This window comes from Rhodofomes roseus (assembly GCF_022264815.1).
Source record: "Rhodofomes roseus strain CIRM-BRFM 1785 chromosome Unknown C8Q71scaffold_3, whole genome shotgun sequence".
Taxonomy (NCBI): Eukaryota; Fungi; Basidiomycota; class Agaricomycetes; order Polyporales; family Fomitopsidaceae; genus Rhodofomes; species Rhodofomes roseus.
The window spans coordinates 1,732,792-1,754,790 of NW_025952959.1; the positions used below are offsets into that span (position 1 = coordinate 1,732,792).

General features: G+C 56.2%; 11 protein-coding genes across 11 annotated transcripts; 6 read left to right on the top strand and 5 right to left on the bottom strand.

Moving 5' to 3' along the window:
- Positions 1 to 1,618: 1,618 nt before the first annotated feature.
- C8Q71DRAFT_854285 (glycoside hydrolase) lies at positions 1,619 to 3,209 on the top strand (the record flags this gene model as incomplete). The annotated part of the gene is made up of 9 exons (XM_047927022.1): positions 1,619 to 1,773; positions 1,834 to 1,900; positions 1,958 to 2,089; positions 2,149 to 2,373; positions 2,423 to 2,454; positions 2,511 to 2,562; positions 2,621 to 2,805; positions 2,862 to 3,021; positions 3,087 to 3,209. The coding sequence occupies 9 exons, from the start codon at positions 1,619 to 1,621 to the stop codon at positions 3,207 to 3,209; spliced, it is 1,131 nt and encodes a 376-aa protein (XP_047783232.1).
- A 1,290-nt stretch (positions 3,210 to 4,499) lies between these two features.
- C8Q71DRAFT_720987 (uncharacterized protein) lies at positions 4,500 to 5,049 on the top strand (the record flags this gene model as incomplete). Its single annotated transcript, XM_047921393.1, has 2 exons — positions 4,500 to 4,576; positions 4,632 to 5,049. 2 exons carry the CDS (start codon positions 4,500 to 4,502, stop codon positions 5,047 to 5,049), a joined length of 495 nt encoding a protein of 164 aa, XP_047783233.1.
- A 716-nt stretch (positions 5,050 to 5,765) lies between these two features.
- Positions 5,766 to 6,527, top strand: C8Q71DRAFT_700828 (cytidine deaminase-like protein; the record flags this gene model as incomplete). Its single annotated transcript, XM_047920144.1, has 3 exons — positions 5,766 to 5,948; positions 6,004 to 6,122; positions 6,185 to 6,527. The coding sequence occupies 3 exons, from the start codon at positions 5,766 to 5,768 to the stop codon at positions 6,525 to 6,527; spliced, it is 645 nt and encodes a 214-aa protein (XP_047783234.1).
- Positions 6,528 to 6,615: 88 nt separating this feature from the next.
- C8Q71DRAFT_354628 (uncharacterized protein) lies at positions 6,616 to 8,190 on the top strand. The gene is made up of 7 exons (XM_047918035.1): positions 6,616 to 6,719; positions 6,800 to 7,333; positions 7,389 to 7,533; positions 7,583 to 7,731; positions 7,785 to 7,868; positions 7,941 to 8,033; positions 8,086 to 8,190. Exons 2-7 carry the CDS (start codon positions 7,107 to 7,109, stop codon positions 8,099 to 8,101), a joined length of 714 nt encoding a protein of 237 aa, XP_047783235.1. The 5' UTR covers positions 6,616 to 6,719; positions 6,800 to 7,106; the 3' UTR covers positions 8,102 to 8,190.
- A 1,462-nt stretch (positions 8,191 to 9,652) lies between these two features.
- On the top strand, positions 9,653 to 10,226 carry C8Q71DRAFT_354566 (uncharacterized protein). Its single transcript, XM_047918034.1, has 3 exons — positions 9,653 to 9,762; positions 9,818 to 10,127; positions 10,176 to 10,226. Exons 2-3 carry the CDS (start codon positions 9,882 to 9,884, stop codon positions 10,179 to 10,181), a joined length of 252 nt encoding a protein of 83 aa, XP_047783236.1. The 5' UTR covers positions 9,653 to 9,762; positions 9,818 to 9,881; the 3' UTR covers positions 10,182 to 10,226.
- On the bottom strand, positions 10,227 to 10,938 carry C8Q71DRAFT_354998 (uncharacterized protein). The gene has a single exon (XM_047918039.1). The coding sequence runs from the start codon at positions 10,730 to 10,732 to the stop codon at positions 10,271 to 10,273; it is 462 nt and encodes a 153-aa protein (XP_047783237.1). The 5' UTR covers positions 10,733 to 10,938; the 3' UTR covers positions 10,227 to 10,270.
- A 735-nt stretch (positions 10,939 to 11,673) lies between these two features.
- C8Q71DRAFT_355764 (uncharacterized protein) lies at positions 11,674 to 12,511 on the top strand. The gene is made up of 3 exons (XM_047918042.1): positions 11,674 to 11,917; positions 11,972 to 12,241; positions 12,299 to 12,511. Exons 1-3 carry the CDS (start codon positions 11,780 to 11,782, stop codon positions 12,350 to 12,352), a joined length of 462 nt encoding a protein of 153 aa, XP_047783238.1. The 5' UTR covers positions 11,674 to 11,779; the 3' UTR covers positions 12,353 to 12,511.
- A 168-nt stretch (positions 12,512 to 12,679) lies between these two features.
- Positions 12,680 to 12,976, bottom strand: C8Q71DRAFT_693484 (uncharacterized protein; the record flags this gene model as incomplete). The annotated part of the gene is made up of 1 exon (XM_047919887.1): positions 12,680 to 12,976. A coding segment is annotated over one exon (297 nt), but the record flags the coding sequence as incomplete, so codon positions are not given.
- Positions 12,977 to 15,049: 2,073 nt separating this feature from the next.
- C8Q71DRAFT_904621 (uncharacterized protein) lies at positions 15,050 to 15,735 on the bottom strand (the record flags this gene model as incomplete). The annotated part of the gene is made up of 2 exons (XM_047928858.1): positions 15,050 to 15,324; positions 15,481 to 15,735. Coding segments are annotated over 2 exons (439 nt in total), but the record flags the coding sequence as incomplete, so codon positions are not given.
- Positions 15,736 to 16,937: 1,202 nt separating this feature from the next.
- Positions 16,938 to 18,765, bottom strand: C8Q71DRAFT_829252 (glycoside hydrolase). The gene is made up of 9 exons (XM_047926342.1): positions 18,599 to 18,765; positions 18,472 to 18,538; positions 18,286 to 18,417; positions 18,002 to 18,226; positions 17,921 to 17,952; positions 17,813 to 17,864; positions 17,570 to 17,754; positions 17,352 to 17,511; positions 16,938 to 17,289 (listed from the first exon to the last, which is right to left on the bottom strand). The coding sequence occupies exons 1-9, from the start codon at positions 18,751 to 18,753 to the stop codon at positions 17,164 to 17,166; spliced, it is 1,134 nt and encodes a 377-aa protein (XP_047783241.1). The 5' UTR covers positions 18,754 to 18,765; the 3' UTR covers positions 16,938 to 17,163.
- Positions 18,766 to 19,943: 1,178 nt separating this feature from the next.
- On the bottom strand, positions 19,944 to 21,231 carry C8Q71DRAFT_794708 (glycerol dehydrogenase; the record flags this gene model as incomplete). The annotated part of the gene is made up of 4 exons (XM_047925559.1): positions 19,944 to 20,233; positions 20,286 to 20,349; positions 20,403 to 21,031; positions 21,081 to 21,231. The coding sequence occupies 4 exons, from the start codon at positions 21,229 to 21,231 to the stop codon at positions 19,944 to 19,946; spliced, it is 1,134 nt and encodes a 377-aa protein (XP_047783242.1).
- Positions 21,232 to 21,999: the final 768 nt, after the last annotated feature.

The window sequence follows — 21,999 nt, forward strand, 5'->3', positions numbered from 1 at the left end:
GAACGCACAGCATTGGCTCCATTGTTAATCTTGTACCCTGATAAGTATGTCCTAGCCTGCGTAGGACAGTACTGAGGTGGCTTTAGGTTCAGCGTCGCTTCGTAGCACGCTCGGGCGACAAGCCGACTACATCGGCTTTGATACGACTCTACGAGACGACGTGGATCAACGAAGCCGAAAAACTTGAAGGTGTTCGATTGTAAGTCCTATTACGCAGTCTCGTCCTACGACTTGGCGTCAAGCTCACGAGTAGCAATCTTGATGAAATAACTTACCATTGTACCATTGATGTCATCATGTTGCACCGTTTTCGATCAAGTCGAGGGCGTGTGGACGGTTGAGGTGAGGTACACCTTGGGTACACCGCAGTTGTAAGCGGCAGAGGACCTGTTGGCAGATGCTGTCATCGGACGACTCCAGCTGTGACAGAAACCTGCGCCGGTGTAGAACACGACGAAAACGGGTGGACATTGCGCGCACAGCACGGGACCTGATGTCCCTCGAGGGACCTTCGGTCGCCTCCGGTTGCATGCATCGCCACAATGTTCTGCATATGATATCCATCACGCAAAGTTACATACGGGGCGATCTCACCAAATCCGCAGTCCAAGTGGCAAGATGCACCGTTCAACAGATGATATCGTATGATATTGGTGCTCGACGCAAGTTGTACGGGCGGTACGTGTTGTCATGGCTCCTGCGGTATGGTCACCACTTCTCTGTGTTAGGATTCACTAAGATACTTACCGATTGTGAACCGTACCGTAGATCCCGCTCTGTATGGGTGTCTCAACAACGCCTTCATTCAAGCGTTTGCGACGTCTAGCATCATTGTATATGTCATGATCGTCCGTGGTCGGACAGCCACAGATCTGGATTCTGCACTTGCGTATATAGCCAGAGCCTCGTGAAGTAGATTGTCTCTTCGCATCGTGGTTCATCTTCCGGGCCCCGTTGCCTCCCGTACGTTCAATGTGCCGAATCCACGTGGGACTCATCCGCCAGAATGGCACAACCAGCTCACCGCACACACTGTTTCAGATACCTGAGATAGGCCTCCGGGCCCTCGGCGACTTCGTCCAAACTTCGCCACCATGTGAAGCACCTCATGGGTCCATTTGGGGTCCATGCCATTTCGTTTCATACGACTCGGGCGAGAAGCCTGCGGGAGAAGAAGCTACGAAGGACGACTCCACGATGGCACGCTGCTCGATAGTATACAGGGCGCCCCTTGGCCGATCACTGGCAGCCGGCGTCTCCTGCGTCCACCGTCCATTGCGACATAGGAACTGGCAAGGCTCAAACACTCAGTGCCCTGACGGCACGCTACATTGTTCTCAATGCGTGTTGCACCGCGCATAAAATTGAAGCAATGCGCTCGCGGTGTAAGTATACGTGGCTAAAGGCCTGGCCGGGTGCGTTTATCGGAGCGTATTTCACGTTGACTTGTACTTCGATTGATTGACCCACGCGGGCGGCGTCGAGCAGGTCGTCAAGACGAGGTGTCATGGCACCGTAACATCCTCATGCTTGCAGGGAAAGCGCTATTCAGACGGTACTTAAGGGCCAGAGGACGAAGTGGGGGAAACCATCCAGCTTCACCCCAACTTCGACCGCGATGTTTGCGTCTACGGCGTCGAAATCTGTGTTCGGCCTTTGCGCCTTCGCCCTACTCCTTTCCGCTCAGGTTGCGCAGGCAGCAAACTCCTTTGCCGGATCGAGTCTGTATTATGCAGCCGGCCTGTATGAGGACGACACAACGACGCTACTCAAGTGAGCATCTTCCTGTTGCATCATACACTTCTGTGCCATTACTGACTTGGAACGTAACAGAGGGATGCAAAGCGCTGGTCTGAAGGTGCTGCGTGTGTGGATTGGCGGCCAGTCCGGCAGCCAAAAGGTATGAATTTGGCGACTTAACAACGCTCCTACGATGTCTGATACGGCTGGTCATCAGGGAACCAAACTCAACCCGTTCAAAGACCTCGAGCCTAACTCTCCTTGCAACGGAGATGCCTCTTGCTACGATGACACGGTCCTCAAGCGGCTCGACGACTTCATGGTGGCGGCCAACTCCTACGGAGTCAAGGTTCGTATCGGTTCCTCATGTGTGAATGCATGACCGTGATATTGACATACGCTTGACAGCTCCTGATCACGATGCATAGTTTCAACGCTCTGGAGGGTAACGACGCCTACGGCAGGAAGTACGGCAAAGGCGACTTCTACTCGAACAACGAGGCGCAGAGCTTCTTCGACGCTCGTCTCGAGCATATCCTGAACCATAACCACACTTCGCTCAACAAGCCCTGGAAGGAGTTGAAGGACTACATCTTTGGATTTGAAGCTGAGAACGAAGCCATGATTGGGAATGTAAGCGCCGTGATCGGTTTGCATTGACATGTCCTGACGTTCTGTGCAGGGTGAATCCTTCGTCAAGGCTCACCAGCAATGGTACAGTCTACATCCCCTGTCGAATCCTAAGACATCTAACGTGTTGACTCGAACAGGCAGTGCGACCGTGCCGGGACGATCAAGGGCCAGCTCGGCAACGACAGCGGGGTGAGCCGGGTTGTTGTGCTCGTTGTCAGCTACATCTCACGTCGCTCATATCCGACAGATTCTCGTTATGACTGGCGGAGAGTCGTGGCTGTCCGAGTCTGTCCAGCCTGGATTTTTGACCTGCGATGCATTGGACGTCATCTCGATTCACGCCTATGGTACCGGGGATCTCGCCACGTCCGCCTTGAAGCCGTACGTGGCGCAAGCGCAGGCCGCTGGCAAGATGCTGATCCTAGAAGAATGGTGATCACCGATCGTCTTCCACATTCTGTGGTACAATACTGACCGCGTCTTCACAGGGGTGCATGCTACTTCGACACTTCGAACAACGACTGCCCTACGGGAGATGCCCTGGATGCGGACACGCGCAGCGGCAACATCATCAACTGGGCCGAGCAAATCGACAACGCCGGGCTTCCTTGGTTGTACTGGCAGGTTCTCCCGAACGCTGACCCTCACGTACGTACTGCCATGGCTTGTCACAAGGTGTTTTGATTGCAATGCTGACCCCTGGTGACCCGTAGAGCGGCTTCGACTACGAGATTGCCCTTGGTGGCAATGACCCAGCCTGGGACGCCCTCCAGCAGGCCGCGAAATCGGCCGCAAACGCCACAGCGGCGTTCGACTTCTCGGCTTACTTGCTGTGAGGCGTTCAAGTGTCGACGAAAGGCGGGTTGCTGCGTATATTTCTCAGCGGTGCAGCACGCAATGTGGTGACTACACTAGTCCCTGACTCCCCCACACTCGTTTCCCTCGTATTTCTCCGACTATCGACACCGCTCACTCTCGTTGCCCTCGTATTTCTCTGGCTACCGACATCGCTTGTTCGTCGAAAATTACAGCAATGCAATCTAATATAGAGGTTCTCACTATCCTCCGGCGGTTATTGCGCAAACATTCAGAGAGATTTGCACCATGATGATCGAGGTAAGCGCGTGCGTTGACATTCGACAGCGGCCGCAATTCGTGGGCACTGCCACACATCATAACGCTGCGATCAACATATGTGTCATCGGCGAGGCGACGGACGAGCTCTTCTGCGTCCCGAAGCTCGCGTGCGCGCCGAGCGAGACAATCTAGTCGAACCCGGAGGAGAACGATGCTGGACGACCTGTTGTTGTACCCGTCTAATGCCATTCTTCGAGCCGGCCGTTCAGCAACCAGTAATACACTTTTTCAATTCCCTCACGAGCAGTACTACTGAAGAAACATCATGTCCAATATTCTCACCGGGTTTCACCGGTTGTGCCGGGGCCAGACATGCGGCGAAGGCGGCCACTGCTGCCCATTTGGTGTTCATGCACATATCGTATGCTGACCGAAGACGGTATGGCATAATGATATCGGTGCGGCAACATTAATCTATCACGTATGTTTGGAGATCGACACGCAGTGACGTAGTACCGTGACAAGACTTGTAGAGGAATTGGGATGCGACTCGGGGCTCCGAATCTTATGCATCCTTCTCGATTCGTCAATGATTCATGTCGTCTAGCAGAGTCGTGAAGTGGTATCATCGGCCTGGCACCCGAGCGTGCTGCTAGCGGAACCACGACGAGATAAATACCGTAGTACTAGTCTAGTGGAGAGCGCATCGAGGGACGAGATTTGATGGAGCGGTGCGCTCGCGTCACTGTTGCACACTTGGTTGACATCGCGCATCAAGCTGTCAGTGTCAAAATGTACACTAGAAGTGATGATACGGCTTTACCGGGGTGACCGAGTCCTGCAGTAGGTATAAAGGTCGATGAGCCTTGCGGTGTCTCCTCAGCTCAACTTCACTTTTCGAGCTCACCCGACAACGGCACTGGTTGGTGAGTCGTCTCGCCCGAGGGCTAGTTCCACATTGCTCTTGTTCGACTCTGACACTTCTCGTTACCAGCCTTTGCCTTTCCTGACGACTTGACGATCCTTCTTGACGCCTGTCCGTACCGACTATGCGCTATCTCACCATTGTCTCTACCGCCTTCATCGCCGCGACTGCGGCGCCGGCCTTTGCTTTGCCTTGGGGCCTGTAAGTTCTTCCCTCATCTCCGTTCAACTTTGATTCACACAAACTCACATACCAGGGGTATCCGCGGCGTCGAGCACGACGCGCTCGTCCAGCGCGACGTCGCCGACGAGCTCTACACCCGCGAGCTGACAGCACGTTCCCCATTGCCCGACGGTCGCGGCGGACGCCCAATTCCCCGCCCGCCGCGGCCAGGCCCTCCAAACCCTCATCCGCGCCCGCGCCCTGGCCCGCGTCCGCCACACCCGGCTCCGGGCCCTCCGAGGCCCTACCGGAGGGAGCTTGACGAGTACGCTCGCGAGCTAGTAGCTCGGTCCCCGGCGCGTGGCGGTGGCCCGCGCCCGAGCCCTATAGTGCAGCGCCCACATCCAGAACCGCGCCCGAAATTTGCCCGGGGGCTGGAAGACGACGAGCTGTTTGCGCGGGCGATGGAGGATGAGCTGTACGCGAGGATGGAGGTGGATGAGCTGGATTAGTACAAGATAGGTGGGAAGTTGTATACAACCTACCTTCCGGGCTCCGTGCAGAGTGGGCTTCGCGGAATGGAAATATTCATTTGTTGTCAGGAACCTATGCGAGAACCTGCTAGTAGAACATCGCCCGCAAGGTAATGCATGTTCACATGGCTCATTGCATGGTCGACTAGCTCGTCAGACTCGCGTTAAATACAGCAGTGTTCTAGTGTGAGGCGGTGTCGTGTACTAGTAGTGACGGAAGGCGAGGAGGACGACCCACGAGGGCCAGGAGGAGGAACGCAAACGCCCGCCCGCGTGTGTGACCCGGACGCGATCGTGACTTTGGTCACGCTCCTCCTCCGGGCCTCCGTCGGTCGCCGCACGGTTCAACTGCAACTACATACTTCACGCTCAGTCCTGTCCTCTCAATGAAACCACTGGTCTCCACTAGAATTTGCTGGCCGGTATGCACGCTTGAGTACAGCCGTTTTGACTCGAAGACAGCAGTCATTTCTAGCTCTGGACGGCGTCGCCGCAGTCTCTGTTAACGTTGTTGTTCGTCGACGAATCGCTATCGATGTCATTGTCACTGTGACTCGCGTCCCCTGACAGTGTTTATCCTCTCCCCCTCCGTCCCACGGCACCAACGTTCACGCGCACGTTCAGCGCTCAGCAGGGTGTCTCTCCCAGCGACCAACGTGTCTGTGTCTCGCGAGCCCTCCAGTTCAGGATCTGAAATGCCAGAGGTACACTCACCCACTCGATTGCTCGCCACATTTCTCGACTGCCTAACCGCCGAGATTATCCCTCGCACGACGCGAGGCGTTGCAGAGGGCAGTAAAGTCTTTGGTGCAGCGATTTTACGAAAGGACGACCTTTCTCTCGTCATCGCGGAGACGAACAATGAGACGGAGTGTCCGGTACGCATGCTGCACAATGCTATGCATATTGCTGACGAAACTCGCCATTGCCCAGCTATATCATGGCGAGGTGCATACCATCAAGCGGTTTTACGAGATTCCACCCCAAGAACGACCATCCCCGAAAGATTGCTTTTTCTTGACAACGCATGAGCCGTGCTCACTGTGTCTCAGGTGCGATGTGTCGCGGACATCACCTCTGGCAGCCCTTGACTAATAGTGGTACTTCGTTGTAGTGCCATCACTTGGTCCGGATTTGACAACTTCTACTACTTCTTCACGTACGAAGACACCCGGGATGCCTTCAGCATTCCGTACGACATCGACATCATAGAGGAGGTCTTCCAGACACCCGCTGAGGGCGAGTCTCCCGAGTCCCGACCCGGTCGCCCGTTGTACAATCGCAAGAACAAGTTCTTCGAGGCAACGTCTTTCGCGGAGTTACTGGAGAACGTCAAAGATGAGGTAGACAGGGCTGCGTTTGCGGCAACGATAATGGACATCAAGCAGCGGTATGCTGCGTTATCGAGAGAATACCAAAGTCAGAAAGGTGTCGCGGATACTATTGTATTCCAGTAGTCCGCCGTCTACCTGCAACAACAAATCTGTGCGTCGGCTGCATGTTCCTCCCTCGTTGTTTCTGACCGCAAACACTTAGGTTCGCATTTAGTGGCACGCTGAGTAACAAGACGAGCCCTAGAAACACAGGTCCTACACGAGCGTCGGTCCTGTTCTCAGATATTCAATGCGAGAACGATGCAGTTTCCCCTAGTATGTTCTCGATACTTCTGGCACCATCCTCGCGATCATTCACACTCAATCATCCACCAATCCTCCTCCATCTTTTTCAGCAACTATCTAGAAGGTGCTGGAATGAACCTTGACCGCTCCGTATTCCCGGTGCGCTACCTCAACGAGTAGCACCTGTGATATCTGATTGGTCTACGAGGGCGTCTAGATACACCGAGCACTGCCCGCACTGCCCAGGACGTACAGTTGGGCAACGAGGCGCTCAGTGGCATTGCAAGAAGAGCATTTACCGGTCATTTGACGGACTGAAGGAGCCCGCAGTATAAGTGCTCGTCCGAACAGTTTGCTCTGCCCATCTAGCTATCCATACCACCGCGAGCACCGCACTTCGGCGGCTCAGACGTGGGAATGTCGTTCAACTTCAATGTCTTCGGGGCTGTCACCGGCGGTCTAGGTTTCTTGCTCGCCATCCTCCAATACCTCTTGTTCGTGACATTTCGCCCGTCCCGCGTGTTGAGGGCTCTCGAAGAGAGTCTCGACTCCCTACAGAACGTCCTGGTTGATGTACAGAGAGACGGCATACCGGATGATGACTTCTCTCTAGGTTGGGCGGGTGCTCAAACAAGGCTCGACCAGTATGATGAATGCGCTATATTACATGTTGTATCGAAGTACTGACTTGCCACATAGTTACAGGACACGAACACGTATGCTCCGTTGCGAGGTCAACAGTCTGGCATCAGTTACATCCGAGATCAACGCTATCATGTGCGGACTGACGTGCAAGCTGTTCAGTCTTCGTCGCAAGACGTATTCATTACTCGCTGAGGTCGCGGTATGTAGGACACTAGGATGTCTGAACCGCCTTTCTGAACTATGTATAGGTGGCGGAACTCTTTGAACGCCAGCGACAAGAAGACCATATGTTGGACAACCAGTTCTCAGTGCGTGTGTTCGGCGCCACGGCCATGTCTGCCGCAGAGGCAGAGCACTATGAGGCGTCGGTCAACACGGCCCGACCGATGTATACAGTGTTCGTCTGCTTCGTTCACACAACGTGACACATCTCATAACAAAGCATTGTAGGCGCAATAGGCGCGTTGCCTCCTATGCAAGTGCAGAAGCCATAGGTGGAAATATCGACCCCTCAAACGCTTCACTTTATTACCGGTACGTTACATGATACATCAGCGTCACCACCATCGTCTTTTGACTCATTCAACGGGTTTGACCCCCACTCAGAACACGCGAGGCTGGCTGTTCTTCGGTCATGAACTCAATATCAAGCGAAAGTGCTACTGCGGGAACGTTAGTAACTCATCGGGATCTGCCTTGGTATATTCCAACGACATGTACTGCAGCGCGGCTGATGAAGCAGCACCCATAGCCCATACTCGTCATAAGAATAAGCCTATAGGCGTGCTCCATCTTGACCAAGGGCTGTCTACGAGGGTAGCTATCGGAGTATCTACCGGCCACAACGAGTAAGTCTGTGCTGTTCGTTCGAATGTGTGACCTGAACGTGTGGCAGATCGACCGAGATGGGTGTTCGGTTGACCTCTTCTGGTGAATCTGTTCCTCGTGGAGATGACGTACCCGAAGATTCCTCTCCGCTCGCTTCTGGTTCTAGTCAAAATAGCATGTTCCTGCCTGGGGATGCAGCAACAGCATCGATCGAAGCAAGCCCTTCAGAGCCTCAGCATGTCTTCACGGACTCGATGTAAGTCGTGATCATGTCATCTTCCATCCGCACGCTCACTGCGCCACAGATTCAACGTAGAATCGCTCTTCTCTCCGGGAACCACATATCTCCGGCAAGATCGACACGGACAGACACATCTGACCGCCATCCCAATCCTTCTCCTGACTAGCGACATGATAGGGCCTCTGACACAGACGAGAACCTCGGAGGCTCCTTCCGCTCGCGCTTCAGGTAGACAGGGGCGACTCCCCAGCCCATCAGTGCGAGGGATCATGGAGTACTCCGGCCGGCGGTCAAGCACTACTGACGCACGAGGGAGCCTTTCGTCGCGGGCCGTGTCTTGATATGCCTTCCCTTAGATTCGGGCGCAGAGGGGGCTTGATGATGGCCTTGAAGAGCGCGAATATCGAGTATATACAGAACGAGATGTGTCAACAATGCCAACATACGACATCCATGGTGGTATCGAGTGTTATACACGCAAACAATGGGTATTTGAGCTTCTATAGTATCATGCTCAAGCGATGCGCGGCTCTGGTATGCCGGTATCGTCTTTGTTATCCATCGGCACGTTGCCGACTGCGAGCCTTTTCCATGGACTGGTGATCGCGCAAGTCAGCCAATCATCAACTACACGCGGAACATAATACAGGCCTATATGGGTATTTTCGGTGGACGCTACGCAAGAACTTCTATTCAATGATCTGTGCGTGGTTGCTCTTTCCTCTTGTATGATGATGCTGATCCATCGCGTTAGGTACAACTCGAGTATAGTGATGGCTCGATCGCTCTCGTAAAAGCAATCATTAACTGAGTTGATGACACTCGCAGGTGCGCTTCCAAATCATGTACGCACAGGTCGATTTGTTGTTTTATCGACTTCGCGAGGGCCGAGTCTCTCTGAACTGCGCATGTGACTGCAAGAATTGGCAGAGAGTGGAGTGCCCTTGTTTATGGATAATCGCATTCACGTCGGTCTCAATGTCCGCCGTGCTGTGGAGCCGCCGCGGTCTGGCTGTACCGTGCTGGTGCATTCTATGCCCCACAAGCCTTCACTATGTACTACCATGCTCTTAGCAACTTCACCGAGTGTAGCTCGGTTATAGAGGCAACGTCATCTGATAGTACACGAGACGCCGTCTGGTGACCAAGTCAGCCGTCTAAGTATATGCCTACTTGCTCGGAGTATTCACTGACGTATGCATCGTTTATTTCAGTGTCTCAGACTAGGGATCGCGCCTTGATGCCGTGTAAAGCACTACTACCGCGGCCTTCGGGACAGTGGATGCGTTTCCGTAAGGATTTAGACGCGACTCAGCCGCTCTAAAGCGGTTATAGCGGAGATTGAACTGTAATTAAGAGGTAGGTTGTATTCCGTAAGCCACAATAGAGACGTCTCAAACACGGGCGACCTAAGTATCGTCCGCACCTCCGCGCGGCCGAGTCCTCTGCTGTGCATCCTCTCTCGATCCAGCTACAGGATGACGACGAGCTTGAGGAAGATGATGACATGCAGCGCTCCGTTCTCGCTGCTCTCCTCAGCGGCCAGCCTCCTTGGCGCAGTTGAATCCCACGAAGGACGACGAGCTCACCGCCGCAACCACTACCTGACCCCCGCAGAACTCTTGCCAGACCCTCGCATTGACACCCCCTGGCAGCGTCTTTGGGAAAGCCAGAACGACCGCGCTTTTGTCACACCCATGGGGGTTGACGTCACAACGTTCCACGTACGTTGTTGATAACGGCTTTGCGCACAGATTCACTACCATCCCAAGAACTGACACGAATCCCCAAGGACGAACTCGCCTGCCCTTTCCCTTTCCCTCTCCCGTCGCCGCTCCGTCCCTTTCCTGACACCACCCCTTAGCGTCTAACCACGACGGGGCTCGGGCTCGGCGTGCACGAGCACTAACACGAGCACTAACGCGAGTACCCAGCGCGCAAAGGCGCCCGACAACTGCCCAGCGTGTAAACGCACCCGACAACTGCCCAGCGCGCAAACGCACCCGACGAACGGACGACGGGCATGCGAGCGAAGGATAGGCGAGGGCGACGACGGGCAGGGCTGGGGCGTGCAGAACGGCGAATGCCCTGCGCGCAGACGCAGCCGACGAGTGAACCGTGGGTGCGATAGCGAACAACAGCCTTGGGCGAGGGAGTGAAGGCGAGTGCTGACGCGAGCGAGCGAGCTAAACGTGGGCACAGGACGCGGCGACGCGCAGTACAGCACACGCGCCGACCGCGGGCGCGCAGGGCGAACGCCCCGCGTGCAGACACAGCCGACGAATGCAGACACGAGCAGGCGGGCACACACACACCCGACGACCCGCATGGCGACGAAGAGCGCACAGGGCAACTGCCCAGCACGCAAATGCGACCGACAAACGGGCAGCGCGCGAGTGAACAAAGAACGAGCGACTGCGAGCGGAAGACAGTGGGCGAGGATGGGTCGGCAGCAGTGGGCAGGGCCGAAACGCGCGCGCGCGAGGGTGAGTATGGCGGGAGGGTGGTGGGGACGCGCGAGGGCGGGCAACCGGAGAGGAGGGCCTATGCGAGAGGAGGGCGGGCACAGGCGCACTAACCCCCGCGTCTACCCCGCGGTAGGTGAACCAACACCGGCGGTGAACGCAGGTAGGGTACGGGTAGTAGCACCGCACACGGGTGCGGGTGCGCTATGCACCCGCACCTGCGGTGCTACCCGTGTCCATCCTTAAGGTCCCTCACGTATGTTTCAGCACATTGCCTAGTGGGTTTGAAGAGGCTTGCGTGGGCTGAGCACGTATGGAAAGTATCGAAAACATGCTGTAGTACATGGTTCAATCGACGTTGTAACAATAGGTGTTGCATTCCTGAAATGGAAATACATTAAGAACAACCTGCTGCCCCACGTCTTGTAATGCCAGCATCTAGCAAGGGGGTCTTAACCCCCTTGCTAGATCCCCGTGTTTACGGCCTGCAAATGCTGCTGATGGACGCTGAAACAGCTCTCCGTGGTCACGATCTCAACTTTGGGAATTGCGATCCGAACGGACATCGTCGGCATGTCCTCGCCTTGCCTTTCTGGGCAGCGGACAATGAATGTTTTCGTGCTCAAAGCCTTTACGGCGGTCGCCTTGGGCGCTCAATAGCGGTGATCTGGAGTCTAGAGCTGTTCGACCCCATCTAAACCCTTACGGAAACGCATCCAGTAGCCTCGGCTTCCAGTCTCACCCCGGAGCATGCAGACCGTTCATTGCAGCACCGCCTAGACTGAACTTCGTGTATAAATGACGAGTTCACTCCAGTGTAAGGAAGATAGAGGTCCCGGTGCATTCACTCGTTTTCATTGTAACGAGCCCCACGAACAGTTCTCCCACCTCCAGATCTGAAGCTTTGCGCTATGAGACTCCTCCCCCTCATCCTCTCTGCCGCATCCTTGGTGGCTTTGACGTTCGCGCAGGGCATCGATATCGGTGCGCCCCTTGCAGGCAGCGCCATTCTACCGGGACAGAATCTCACTGTTGAGGTCGATCGTCCGGTAAGCCTCCTCCTGGGTCATAACGAACTTCAATGCTCACTGCGCCCGGAACAGAACTCACTCACCGGCTCCGAGGAAGTCGCCATCGTAATCTCGATCGTCCCGTGTGAGACCTCGACCTGCAACTCGCCCACGGAGGACATCAGCACGAACCTCGGGCCCCTCGGGGTCATCCTTTACAATGGACCCTACAACCCGCAATACGACAGTGTCTCACCGCCGGACCACAAGCCGCCCCACCAGAACTTCACCGTACAGGTTCCGAGCTGGTACAGGAGCGGCGACAGTGTCGCGTTGGCTGTGACGCACATCAGTCTTGTCTCCGTGAGTGGACTCTCGCGTCGAATCGTCGAAGCTGTGATACTCATCCGCGTTGTCTAGGCTGGACCTTGGGTGTTGCTGGAGTTCAAGAACGTGTCCTTGGTTGTTGACTAGGAGTGGATTTGTATGACGCGGTTTTACATCATTGCGTCACGGACCTGATGGACTCCGGCTTGCACGAATCGCTCTATTTCCATTTCCTCTGCCATCATGTTGCATACTTGATAACATGGCAAGTGTCCAGATCGTCAACGACGAAGGAGCTACGGAACAATGCAGTTCGTCTGGAGAAGGGTATACCGGCGGCCCCCTGCAAGTCGCGTTCACAAAGTGATTGCATGTAAAGAAAGAGCTAGGATGAAATCGCTTCGCAACAGTTGGCCGTCCCTGTGCCCCTCAAGTTAGCGACACACTTCAAGTCTCGTCGAACGATCACCGCGGGCCCCGGCAATAGAGAGCGAGATGACACGACAGCGCGTCCACCCTCGACAGCGTGCGATCGCACCGCGGGCACACGACACCAGAGCTCTTCAGATGCACGACCGCGATGTGCTTGGGCAGCGCCTCGCAGTACACCTCCTTCCCGCACGCGCCATTCGACAACCACCATTGGCAGTGCGTGCGTGCGCGTCCCTGGTGCATGTCGATGTCCGCGGTGTGGAAGTGGAGTAGGTGGTGCTTGATGCTGGAGGGCGAGGAGATGTCGAGCGACACGCCGCATGGGGAGCCGAACCAGCAGAGGGTGTCGTGCGTGTACGTGACGGAATCGGCCTCCGAGTCAGCGCATGCAAGTCCGGGAGGGAGCGCGGCGTATACGTGCAATGTCGGCGACGGCGTGCAGGGAAGTGAGAGGAACGGCGGTCGGGGAGGACTTTGTGAGCCACCTTGGGCAGGAGTGCTCCAAGTACGCTCCCAAGGAGACAGTTGGGCATGGTTCGCCGATACACTGATGGGAAGGGCGCTCGCTCGCACAGGCCCGGGGGTGACCCGACCTCCAGAATGACTTGACCCCGGAGTCAGTGGGTCCATAGCGGGATTCGCGTATTCATGGTTGACATGCAGCAGCCGCACATTACTAGGATTATCATAAGCCTCCAGCACGTCCAAATCCCACAACTGCACTCACGGATGCACGATCCGACCCCGCGTCGGATGACCTGTTGCATGAAGCGCACCGGTCACCAAGGCGGGCGCCTGCTGAAGTAGGGGTCGCTGAAGCCCAGAGAACGCAGACCGAGAAAAAGAGGTGTACGACATCTGGTTCGTACTGCTGCTGGATGTAGCCCGAGCTATTGCTGAGACGGCGCATTTATAGGTCAATATATGTGCAAAAAGTCCGGATTTGCATTGTACGAAGCCCGACCGTAGCGCTACGAGCGCCGTTGCCGTGCATACGCGTACTTCAGAAGGGTTGATCCTTGCGATAAGTGAGACCCCTACTTGGTGTTCGTCTAGATCCTTCACTGCCATCCACAGTCTCTCGTGATGATGTACGAACGACCGTCGGCCGAGCCTGAGCTCTCTCCTAAGTTAGCGAGAGCACAATTCTCGCTGGCTCGAGCGCGATTGGGGCGGTGCACTGGTATATGTGCCCGTGCACGTCGCACCACGCAGCCGACTCAAACAGAATAGACAACTCACGCACCGAAGCATACACGGCTCGGCTGCCGCATCTGCATGAGCAGGCAGCCTTCAACAAAGCGACGATGAAAACTCCACCGAACTGTATGCTATCTGCGGCCTGCCGCAGCCGCAGCTTCAGACTGACCAGACTTGGACGAAGGCTAGGACCCCAGCTGGCAGCCGCACGGTATCACGAATGCGGCGAGGGAGCAAGGTCGGACGCCCTGAGCAACTCGGCAGGAACGTACGTGTCCTAAGTTGTCAGCGAGTAATGGATAGGTCTTGCGACGAAGACTGAACAACTTGGTAGAACCGCTTGATGGTATGCACCTCGCCATGATATAGCTGGGCAACGGCGAGTCTCGTCAGCCAGCAAGACACAGCGTTATGCAGCATGCGTCCCGCCGGACACTCCGTCTCATTGTTCGTCTCCGCGATGACGATAGAAAGGTCGTCCTTTCGTAAAATCGCTGCACCAAAGACTTTACTGCCCTCTGCAACGCCTCGCGTCGTGCGAGGGATAATCTCGGCGGTTAGGCAGTCGAGAACTGTGGCGAGCAATCGACTCGGAGTGGGTGAGTGTACCTCTGGCATTTCAGATCCTGAGGCCTGAACAGGAGGGCTCGCAAAACACGGACACGTTGGTCGTTGGGAGAGACACCCTGGGACGGGAGGATAAAGACTGTCAGGGGACGCGAGGCACCGTGACATCCATCGCGATTCGTCGACGAGGTTATCCAGAGCCATGACCGCAGTGAGAGATGGAAATGACTGTTGTCTTCAAGTTAAAACGGCTGTACTAAAGCGTGCATAGTGGCCAGCGAATTCTAGTGGAGACCAGTGGTATTATAGAGAGGACAGTACTGAGCATGAAGTATGTAGTAGCAGTTGAATCAGAACCGCGCGGCGACCGACGGACTCAGAGGCCGGAGGAGAAGCGTGACCAAAGTCACGATCGCGTCCGGGTCACACGCGTGCGCGGGCGTTTGCATTCCTCCGCCTCAGGCTGGCCCTCGTGGGTCGTCCTCCTCGCCTTCCGTCACTACTAGTACACGACACCGCCTCACACTAGAACACTGCTGTATTTTACGCGCAAGTCTGACGAGCTAGTCGACCATGCAATGAGCCATGTGAACATGCATTACCTTGCGGGCGATGTTCTACTAGCAGGTTCTCGCATAATAGGTTCCTGACAACAAATGAATATTTCCGTTCCGCGAAGCCCACTCTGCACGGAGCGCGGAAGGTCGGTTGTATACAACTTTTCAACTATCTTGTACTAATCCAACTCATCCACCTCCGTCCTCGCGTACAGCTCATCCTCCAAGGCCCGCGCAAACAGCTCATCGTCTTCCAGCTCCCGGGCAAGGATGTACTCGGCGACCTCCCTCGGGTGCGGTGGATATGGGCGCTGCACTATAGGGAACGGGCGCGGGCGACCGCCACCGCCACGGTCCGAGGACCGAGCTACTAGCTCGCGAGCGTACTCGTCGAGCTCCCTCCGCGCAAACAGCTCGTCGTCTTCCAGCTCCCGGGCAAGGTTGTGCCTCGGGCGCGGTTCTGGATGTGGGCGCTGCACTATAGGGCTCGGGCGCGGGCCACCGCCACGCGCCGGGGACCGAGCTACTAGCTCGCGAGCGTACTCGTCAAGCTCCCTCCGGTAGGGCCTCGGAGGGCCCGGAGCCGGGTGTGGCGGACGCGGGCCAGGGCGCGGGCGCGGATGAGGGTTTGGAGGGCCTGGCCGCGGCGGGCGGGGAATTGGGCGTCCGCCGCGACCGTCGGGAAATGGGGAACGTACTGTTAGCTCGCGGGTGTAGAGCTCGTCGGCGACGTCGCGCTGGACGAGCGCGTCGTGCTCGACGCCGCGGATACCCCTGGTATGTGAGTTTGTGTGAGTCAAAGTTGAACGGAGATGAGGAAAGAACTTACAGGCCCCAAGGCAAAGCAAAAGCCGGCGCCGCGGTCGCGGCGATGAAGGCGGTAGAGACAATGGTGAGATAGCGCATAGTCGGTACGGACAGGCGTCAAGAAGAATCGTCAAGTCGTCAGGAAAGGCAAAGGCTGGTAACGAGAAGTGTCAGAGTCGAACAACAGCAATGTGGAACTAGCCCTCGGGCGAGACTACTCACCAACCAGTGCCGTTGTCGGGTGAGCTCGAAAAGTGAAGTTGAGCTGAGGAGACACCGCAAGGCTCATCGACCTTTATACCTACTGCAGGACTCGGTCACCCCAGTAAAGCCGTATCATCACGTCTAGTGTACATTTTGACACTGACAGCTTGATGCGCGATGTCAACCAAGTGTGCAACAGTGACGCGAATGCACCGCTCCATCAAATCTCGTCCCTCGATGCGCTCTCCACTAGACTACTACTACGGTATTTGTCTCGTCGTGGTTCCGCTAGCAGCACGCTCGGGTGCCAGGCCGATGATACCACTTCACGACTCTGTGAGACGACATGTATCAGTGACGAATCGAGAAGGATGCATAGGATTCGGAGCCCCGAGTCGCATCCCAATTCCTCTCCAAGTCTCGTCACGGTACTACGTCACTGCTTTCGATCTCAAAACATACGTGATAGATTAATGTTGCCGCACCGATATCATTATGCCATACCGTCTTCGGTCAGCATACGATGTGTGCATGAACACTAAATGGGCAGCAGTGGCCGCCTTCGCCGCATGTCTGGCCCCCGGCACAACCTGTGAAACCCGGTGAGAATATGAGACATGATGTTTCTTCAGTTACTGCTCGTAAGGGAATTGAAAAAGCGTATTACTGATTGCTGAACGGCCGGTTCGAAGAATGGTATTAGACGGTATACAACAACAGGTCGCCCGTCCAGCATCATCGTTCTCCTCCGTGTTCTACTAGATTGTCTCGTTCGGCGCGCACGCGAGCTTCGCGACGCACAAGGCCTCGTCCGTCGCCTCGCCGATGACATATATGTTGATCGCAGCGTTATGATGTGTGGCAGTGCCCACGAATTGCGGCCGCTGTCAAACGTCAATGCACGCGCTTACCTCGATCATCATGGTGCAAATCTCTGTGAACGTTTGTGCAATAACCGCCGGAGGATAGGGAGAACCTCTATATTAGAATGCATTGCTGTAATTTTCGACGAACAAGCGATGTCGATAGCCAGAGAAATACGAGGGCAACGAGAGTGAGCGGTGTCGGTAGTCGGAGAAATACGAGGGAAACGAGTGTGGGGGAGTCAGGGACTAGTGTAGTCACCACATTGCGTGCTGCACCGCTGAGAAATATACGCAGCAACCCGCCTTTCGTCGACACTTGAACGCCTCACAGCAAGTAAGCCGAGAAGTCGAACGCCGCTGTAGCGTTTGCGGCCGATTTCGCGGCCTGCTGAAGGGCGCTCCAAGCCGCCGGGTCACTGCCATCAAGACCGATCTCGTAGTCGAAGTCACCCTACAGGTCACCAGGGGTCAGCAATGCTCAGACACCTCGCGACAGGCCAAGGCAGTACATACGTGAGGGTCAGCGTTCGGGAGAACCTGCCAGTACAGCCAAGGAAGCCCCGCGTTGTCGATTTGCTCGGCCCAGTTGATGATGTTGCCGCTGCGCGTGTCCGCAGGCAGGGCATTTCCCGTTGGGCAATCGTTGTTCGAAGTGTCAAAGTAGCATGCACCCCTGTAAGGAAGGATGTGGTCGGTGTCGTGCAACAATGTGGAAGACGATAGGTGATCACCATTCTTCTAGGATCAGCATCTTGCCAGCGGCCTGTGCTTGCGAAACGTACGGCTTCAAGACGTCCGTGGAGAGATCTTCGGTACGGTAGGTATGGATCGAGATGACGTCCAATGCATCGCAGGTCAAAAATCCAGGCTGGACAGACTCGGACAGCCACGACTCTCCGCCAGTCATAACAAGAATCTGTCGGGTACGAGCGACATGAGATGTAGCTGACAACGAGGAGAACAACCCGGCTCACCCCGCTGTCGTTGCCGAGCTGACCCTTGATCGTCCCGGCACGGTCGCACTGCCTATTCGAATCAACACGTTAGATGTCTTAGGGTTTGACGAGGAACGTATACCGTACCATTGCTGGTGAGCCTGGACGAAGGATTCACCCTGCACAGAACGTCAGGACATATCAATTCAAACCGATCACGACACGTACATCTCCAATCATGGCTTCGTTCTCAGCTTCAAATCCAAAGATGTAGTCCTTTAACTCCTTCCAGGGCTTGTTGAGCGAAGTGTGGTTATGGTTCAGGATATGCTCGAGACGAGCGTCGAAGACGGTCTGCGCCTCGGCGTCCGAGTAGAAATTTTCTTTGCCGTACTTCTTTCCGTAAGGGTCGTTACCCTGCAGAGCATTAAAACTATGCATGGAGATCAGAAGCTGTCGAATGTATGTCAATATCACGGTCATGCATTCACACAGGAGGAACCAATACGAACCTTGACTCCGTAGGAGTTGGCCGCCACCATGAAATCGTCAAGACGTTCGAGCACCGTGTCATCGTAGCAAGAGGCAGTTCCGTTGCAAGGAGTGTTGGGCTCGAGGTCGTTGAAGGCGTTAAGTTTGGTTCCCTGATCAACCGTATGTGACATCGTAGGAGCGTCGTTAAGTCGGCAAATTCATACCTTTTGGCTGCCGGATTGGCCGCCAATCCACACACGCAGCACCTTCAGACCAGCGCCTTGCAGCCCTCTATCACGTTCCAAGTCAGTAATGGCACAGAAGTGTACGATGCAACAGGAGGACGCTCACTTTAGTAGGGTCGTTCTGTCGTCCTCGTTTAGGCCGGCCGCATAATACAGGCTGGACCCAGCAAAGGAGTTTGCTGCCTGTGCAACCTGAGCGGAAAGGAGTAGGAAGAAGGCACAGAGTGTGAAGACAGGTTTCGACGCCGTGGACGCAAACATCGCGGTCGAATCTAGTCTGAACTGGAAGTTCGATGGCTTTCTCCACTTCGTCCAGTCCTTAAATACCGTCTGAATAGCGCTTTTCCTGCAAGGATGTTACAGTGCCATGGCACCTCGTCGCGACGACCTGCTCGACGCCCGCGTGGGCCAATCAATCGAAGTGCAAGTCGACGTGAAATACGCTCCGATGAACGCACCCTAGGTATCCTAGGCCCTTAGCCAAGGATACTGACACCACAGGCGCATTGCTTCAACTTTGGACGCGGTGCATCGTGTTTTCCTATGCAATGAGAACAAGGAGGCGTCCGTTCGTATGTCGCAGTAGGATACACTGGTCGGCCAAGGGGCCCTGTGTATCGAACATCGTGGAGTCGTCATTCGTAACGTCTTCTCCCGCAGGCTTCTCGCTGGGGTCGTATCAAACGAAATGGCATGGATTCATGAGGTGCCTCACCTTGCTTCACATGGTGGCGAAGTTTGGGCGAAGTCGCCGAGGGTCCGGAGGCCTATATGTATCTGAAACAATGTGTGCGGTGAGCTGGTTGTGCCATTGTGGCGGATGAGTCCCATGTGGACTCGGCACATTGAACGTACGGGAGGCAACGGGGCCCGGAAGATGAACCACGATCGGCGGAGAGACAGTCTACTTGACGAGGCTTTGGCTATATATGCCAGCAGTGCAGATCGTGGCCTCTGTGGCTGTCCAACCGCGGACGGTCATGACATATGCGATGATGCTAGACGTCGCAAACGCTTGGATGAAGGCGTTGTTGGGACACCCAAACAGAGCGGGATCTACGGTACGGTATACAATCGGTGAGTATCCTAATGAATGATATCACAGAGAAGTGGTGATGATACCGCAGGAGCCATGACAACACGTACCGCCCGTCGAAATTGCGTCGAACACCAATATCATACGATACCATCTGGTAAGTTAGCATCTGGTGAGCAGTGCTGACGCGGACCTCCGCGCACGTGACATTAGTCACAGTGTGACGCCACGCGATCGTGACTTTGGGCACGCGTCCCTCGGCATGTTAGCTTGCACTGTCTGAGTGCTCCGATCTATTATACACGTGGTTTGCGAGAACAGAAAGCTATCAGTACAACATATACAAATTACACACACACACTATCCCAACTAGATAGAGCACTGCCGCCTGAGCCCCGGGCCTCGCACAGAGGCCTCACGCCTTGAGCCCGTGGCGCACCTTATAATCCCGCCCCGCTGCGTCCGCGCCCTTGATCGCGGCGAACACGATCTCCTCCGTGATGAGCCTGTCCATGTTCCAGATCGTCTCGTTCGGCGCGCACGCGAGCTTCGCGACGCGGAAGAGCTCCTCGTCCGTCGCCTCGCCGATGCCCAGGTCCGCGAGCGTCACGGGCAGGTCGACGGACACCATCAGCGCGAGGTAGCGGTCCATCTCCTCAGTGGGCGCGCTGTCGAGGATCAGCTGGCACACGGTCCCGAAGGCGACTGCGAGGAGAAGGGTGAGTTTGGGAGGGGGGAGAGTAGGGAGGGTGCGTACCTTTCTCGCCGTGCATCTTCGTGTGCAGGGTGTGATTGTCGATCGCCGTGAGGCCATTGTGGATCTATGTGAGCGTCAGCAACGACATCACGCGTGGATCCACGACGGAGCACTCACAGCATGCGCGGCAGCAAGACCCCCCGACTCGAATCCCAGCCCGGACAAGAGCGTGTTCGCCTCCACGACCGCCTCAAACGCGGGCGTGACCGCCCTCGCCTTGTTCGCCTCGACCGCCTGGCGCCCGTACTTGAACAGGATCTCCTCGCACTTCGCGCCGATCGCCGCAGACACCTCCGTCGGGACGCCCCCGCCAAAGTTGGGGCTGTTCCGCGCGGACTTGGCCTCGAGGTTCGTCGCGATCGCGTCGCCGATGCCCGCGGCGAGGAAGCGCGCGGGGGCCTTGACGACGACGCTGGTGTCGACGAGGACGGTGGACGGGTTCTTGGAGTAGAAGCGGTAGTGCTCGAACTCGCCGTTCGCCTTGTAGATGACGGAGAGCGCGGAGCACGGCGCGTCCGTCGACGCGGTCGTCGGCAGCACGGCGATCTGCAGCCCGAGGTCGTCCGCGATCGCCTTGGCGGTGTCGATCGTCTTGCCGCCGCCGAGGGCGAGGATGAAGTCGACGGAGTTGTCTTTGGCGATGTTGCCGATGCGGGCGACTTCCTCCCGGGAGGCTTCACCGCCGAAGATGCCGCGCGTCACTTTGTAGCCCGAGGTTTCGAGAGCACCAGTGAGGTCCTTGCCGGCTGGGGCTTGTCAGAACGGATCAATGCAAGGATAGGAGGCGGCACTCACCAATGCCATAGACGAGTTCATCGGAGAGGAGGAGCGGGGATTTGCCAAATGCAGACAGGTACTTGCCCGCATTGTGGATGGCCGCGGGGCCCTGAATGTACTTGGACGGGGACTGGAAGAGCCGCTCGGTGATCCTGTTCGGGTTCGGCATGTGTTTAGGAGTGGTAGCTGCGAAGCTGTGTGGATGAGAGTAGGTGAAGCTGCGAGGATGGGAGGCAGAGACGCAGCACGGGCAGGGTTTATGAACGATGCGAGTGGAGGGAAGAGGCTGCGGGCCGGGATGAGATGCGTGGGTGGAGAAGGAGCGGGCGTACTCACGGACTGGATGGAGGGGCCGCGACCGGAGAGGGACCGCGAGCCAATACACGGTCGGTGTCCAGGTCGGATGTGTACACGCCCTAGAGCGAGCCAGTTCGTCGGGGTGCGCAACATCTCCGCTGCGGTGTGGCACTCACTGGGTGCTCCTGCTGGTCGTCGCGGAAGAAGCCAGGCTGTAGAGGTGTATGTCGCCGGATATGCAGCATATATGCGCGTTTGACGGGCGTAGAGCACGACGTCATGGGCCACACCACGCGCCCGGCCCGCCTGGCGGCACACGCGTGTATGGCCCGAAGCGTCGGTGCGGGCCCCCGCCCCAGTCCGTACGCCCGTAGTGGGAGGACCCCTGATTATATGCGGAGAGGCCTGATCCGCTTGTCCGCAAATTTGGCCCTTGTGTCCGGACTTTTTCGGCGAAATTTGGCTTTTTTTGGCCGGATAAAATCAGGCAATGGTCTCGTTTACGAGCTATAGTCCGGATACCGATTTAGGCATGTCTCTGGCGGTCAGTCGTCCGGATGGGGGGATCAGGCATCGACGAGACGCCTTTGTGTCCGGACGAGAGGATCAGGCATCAGAGAGATGACATTTTGCGAGCAAA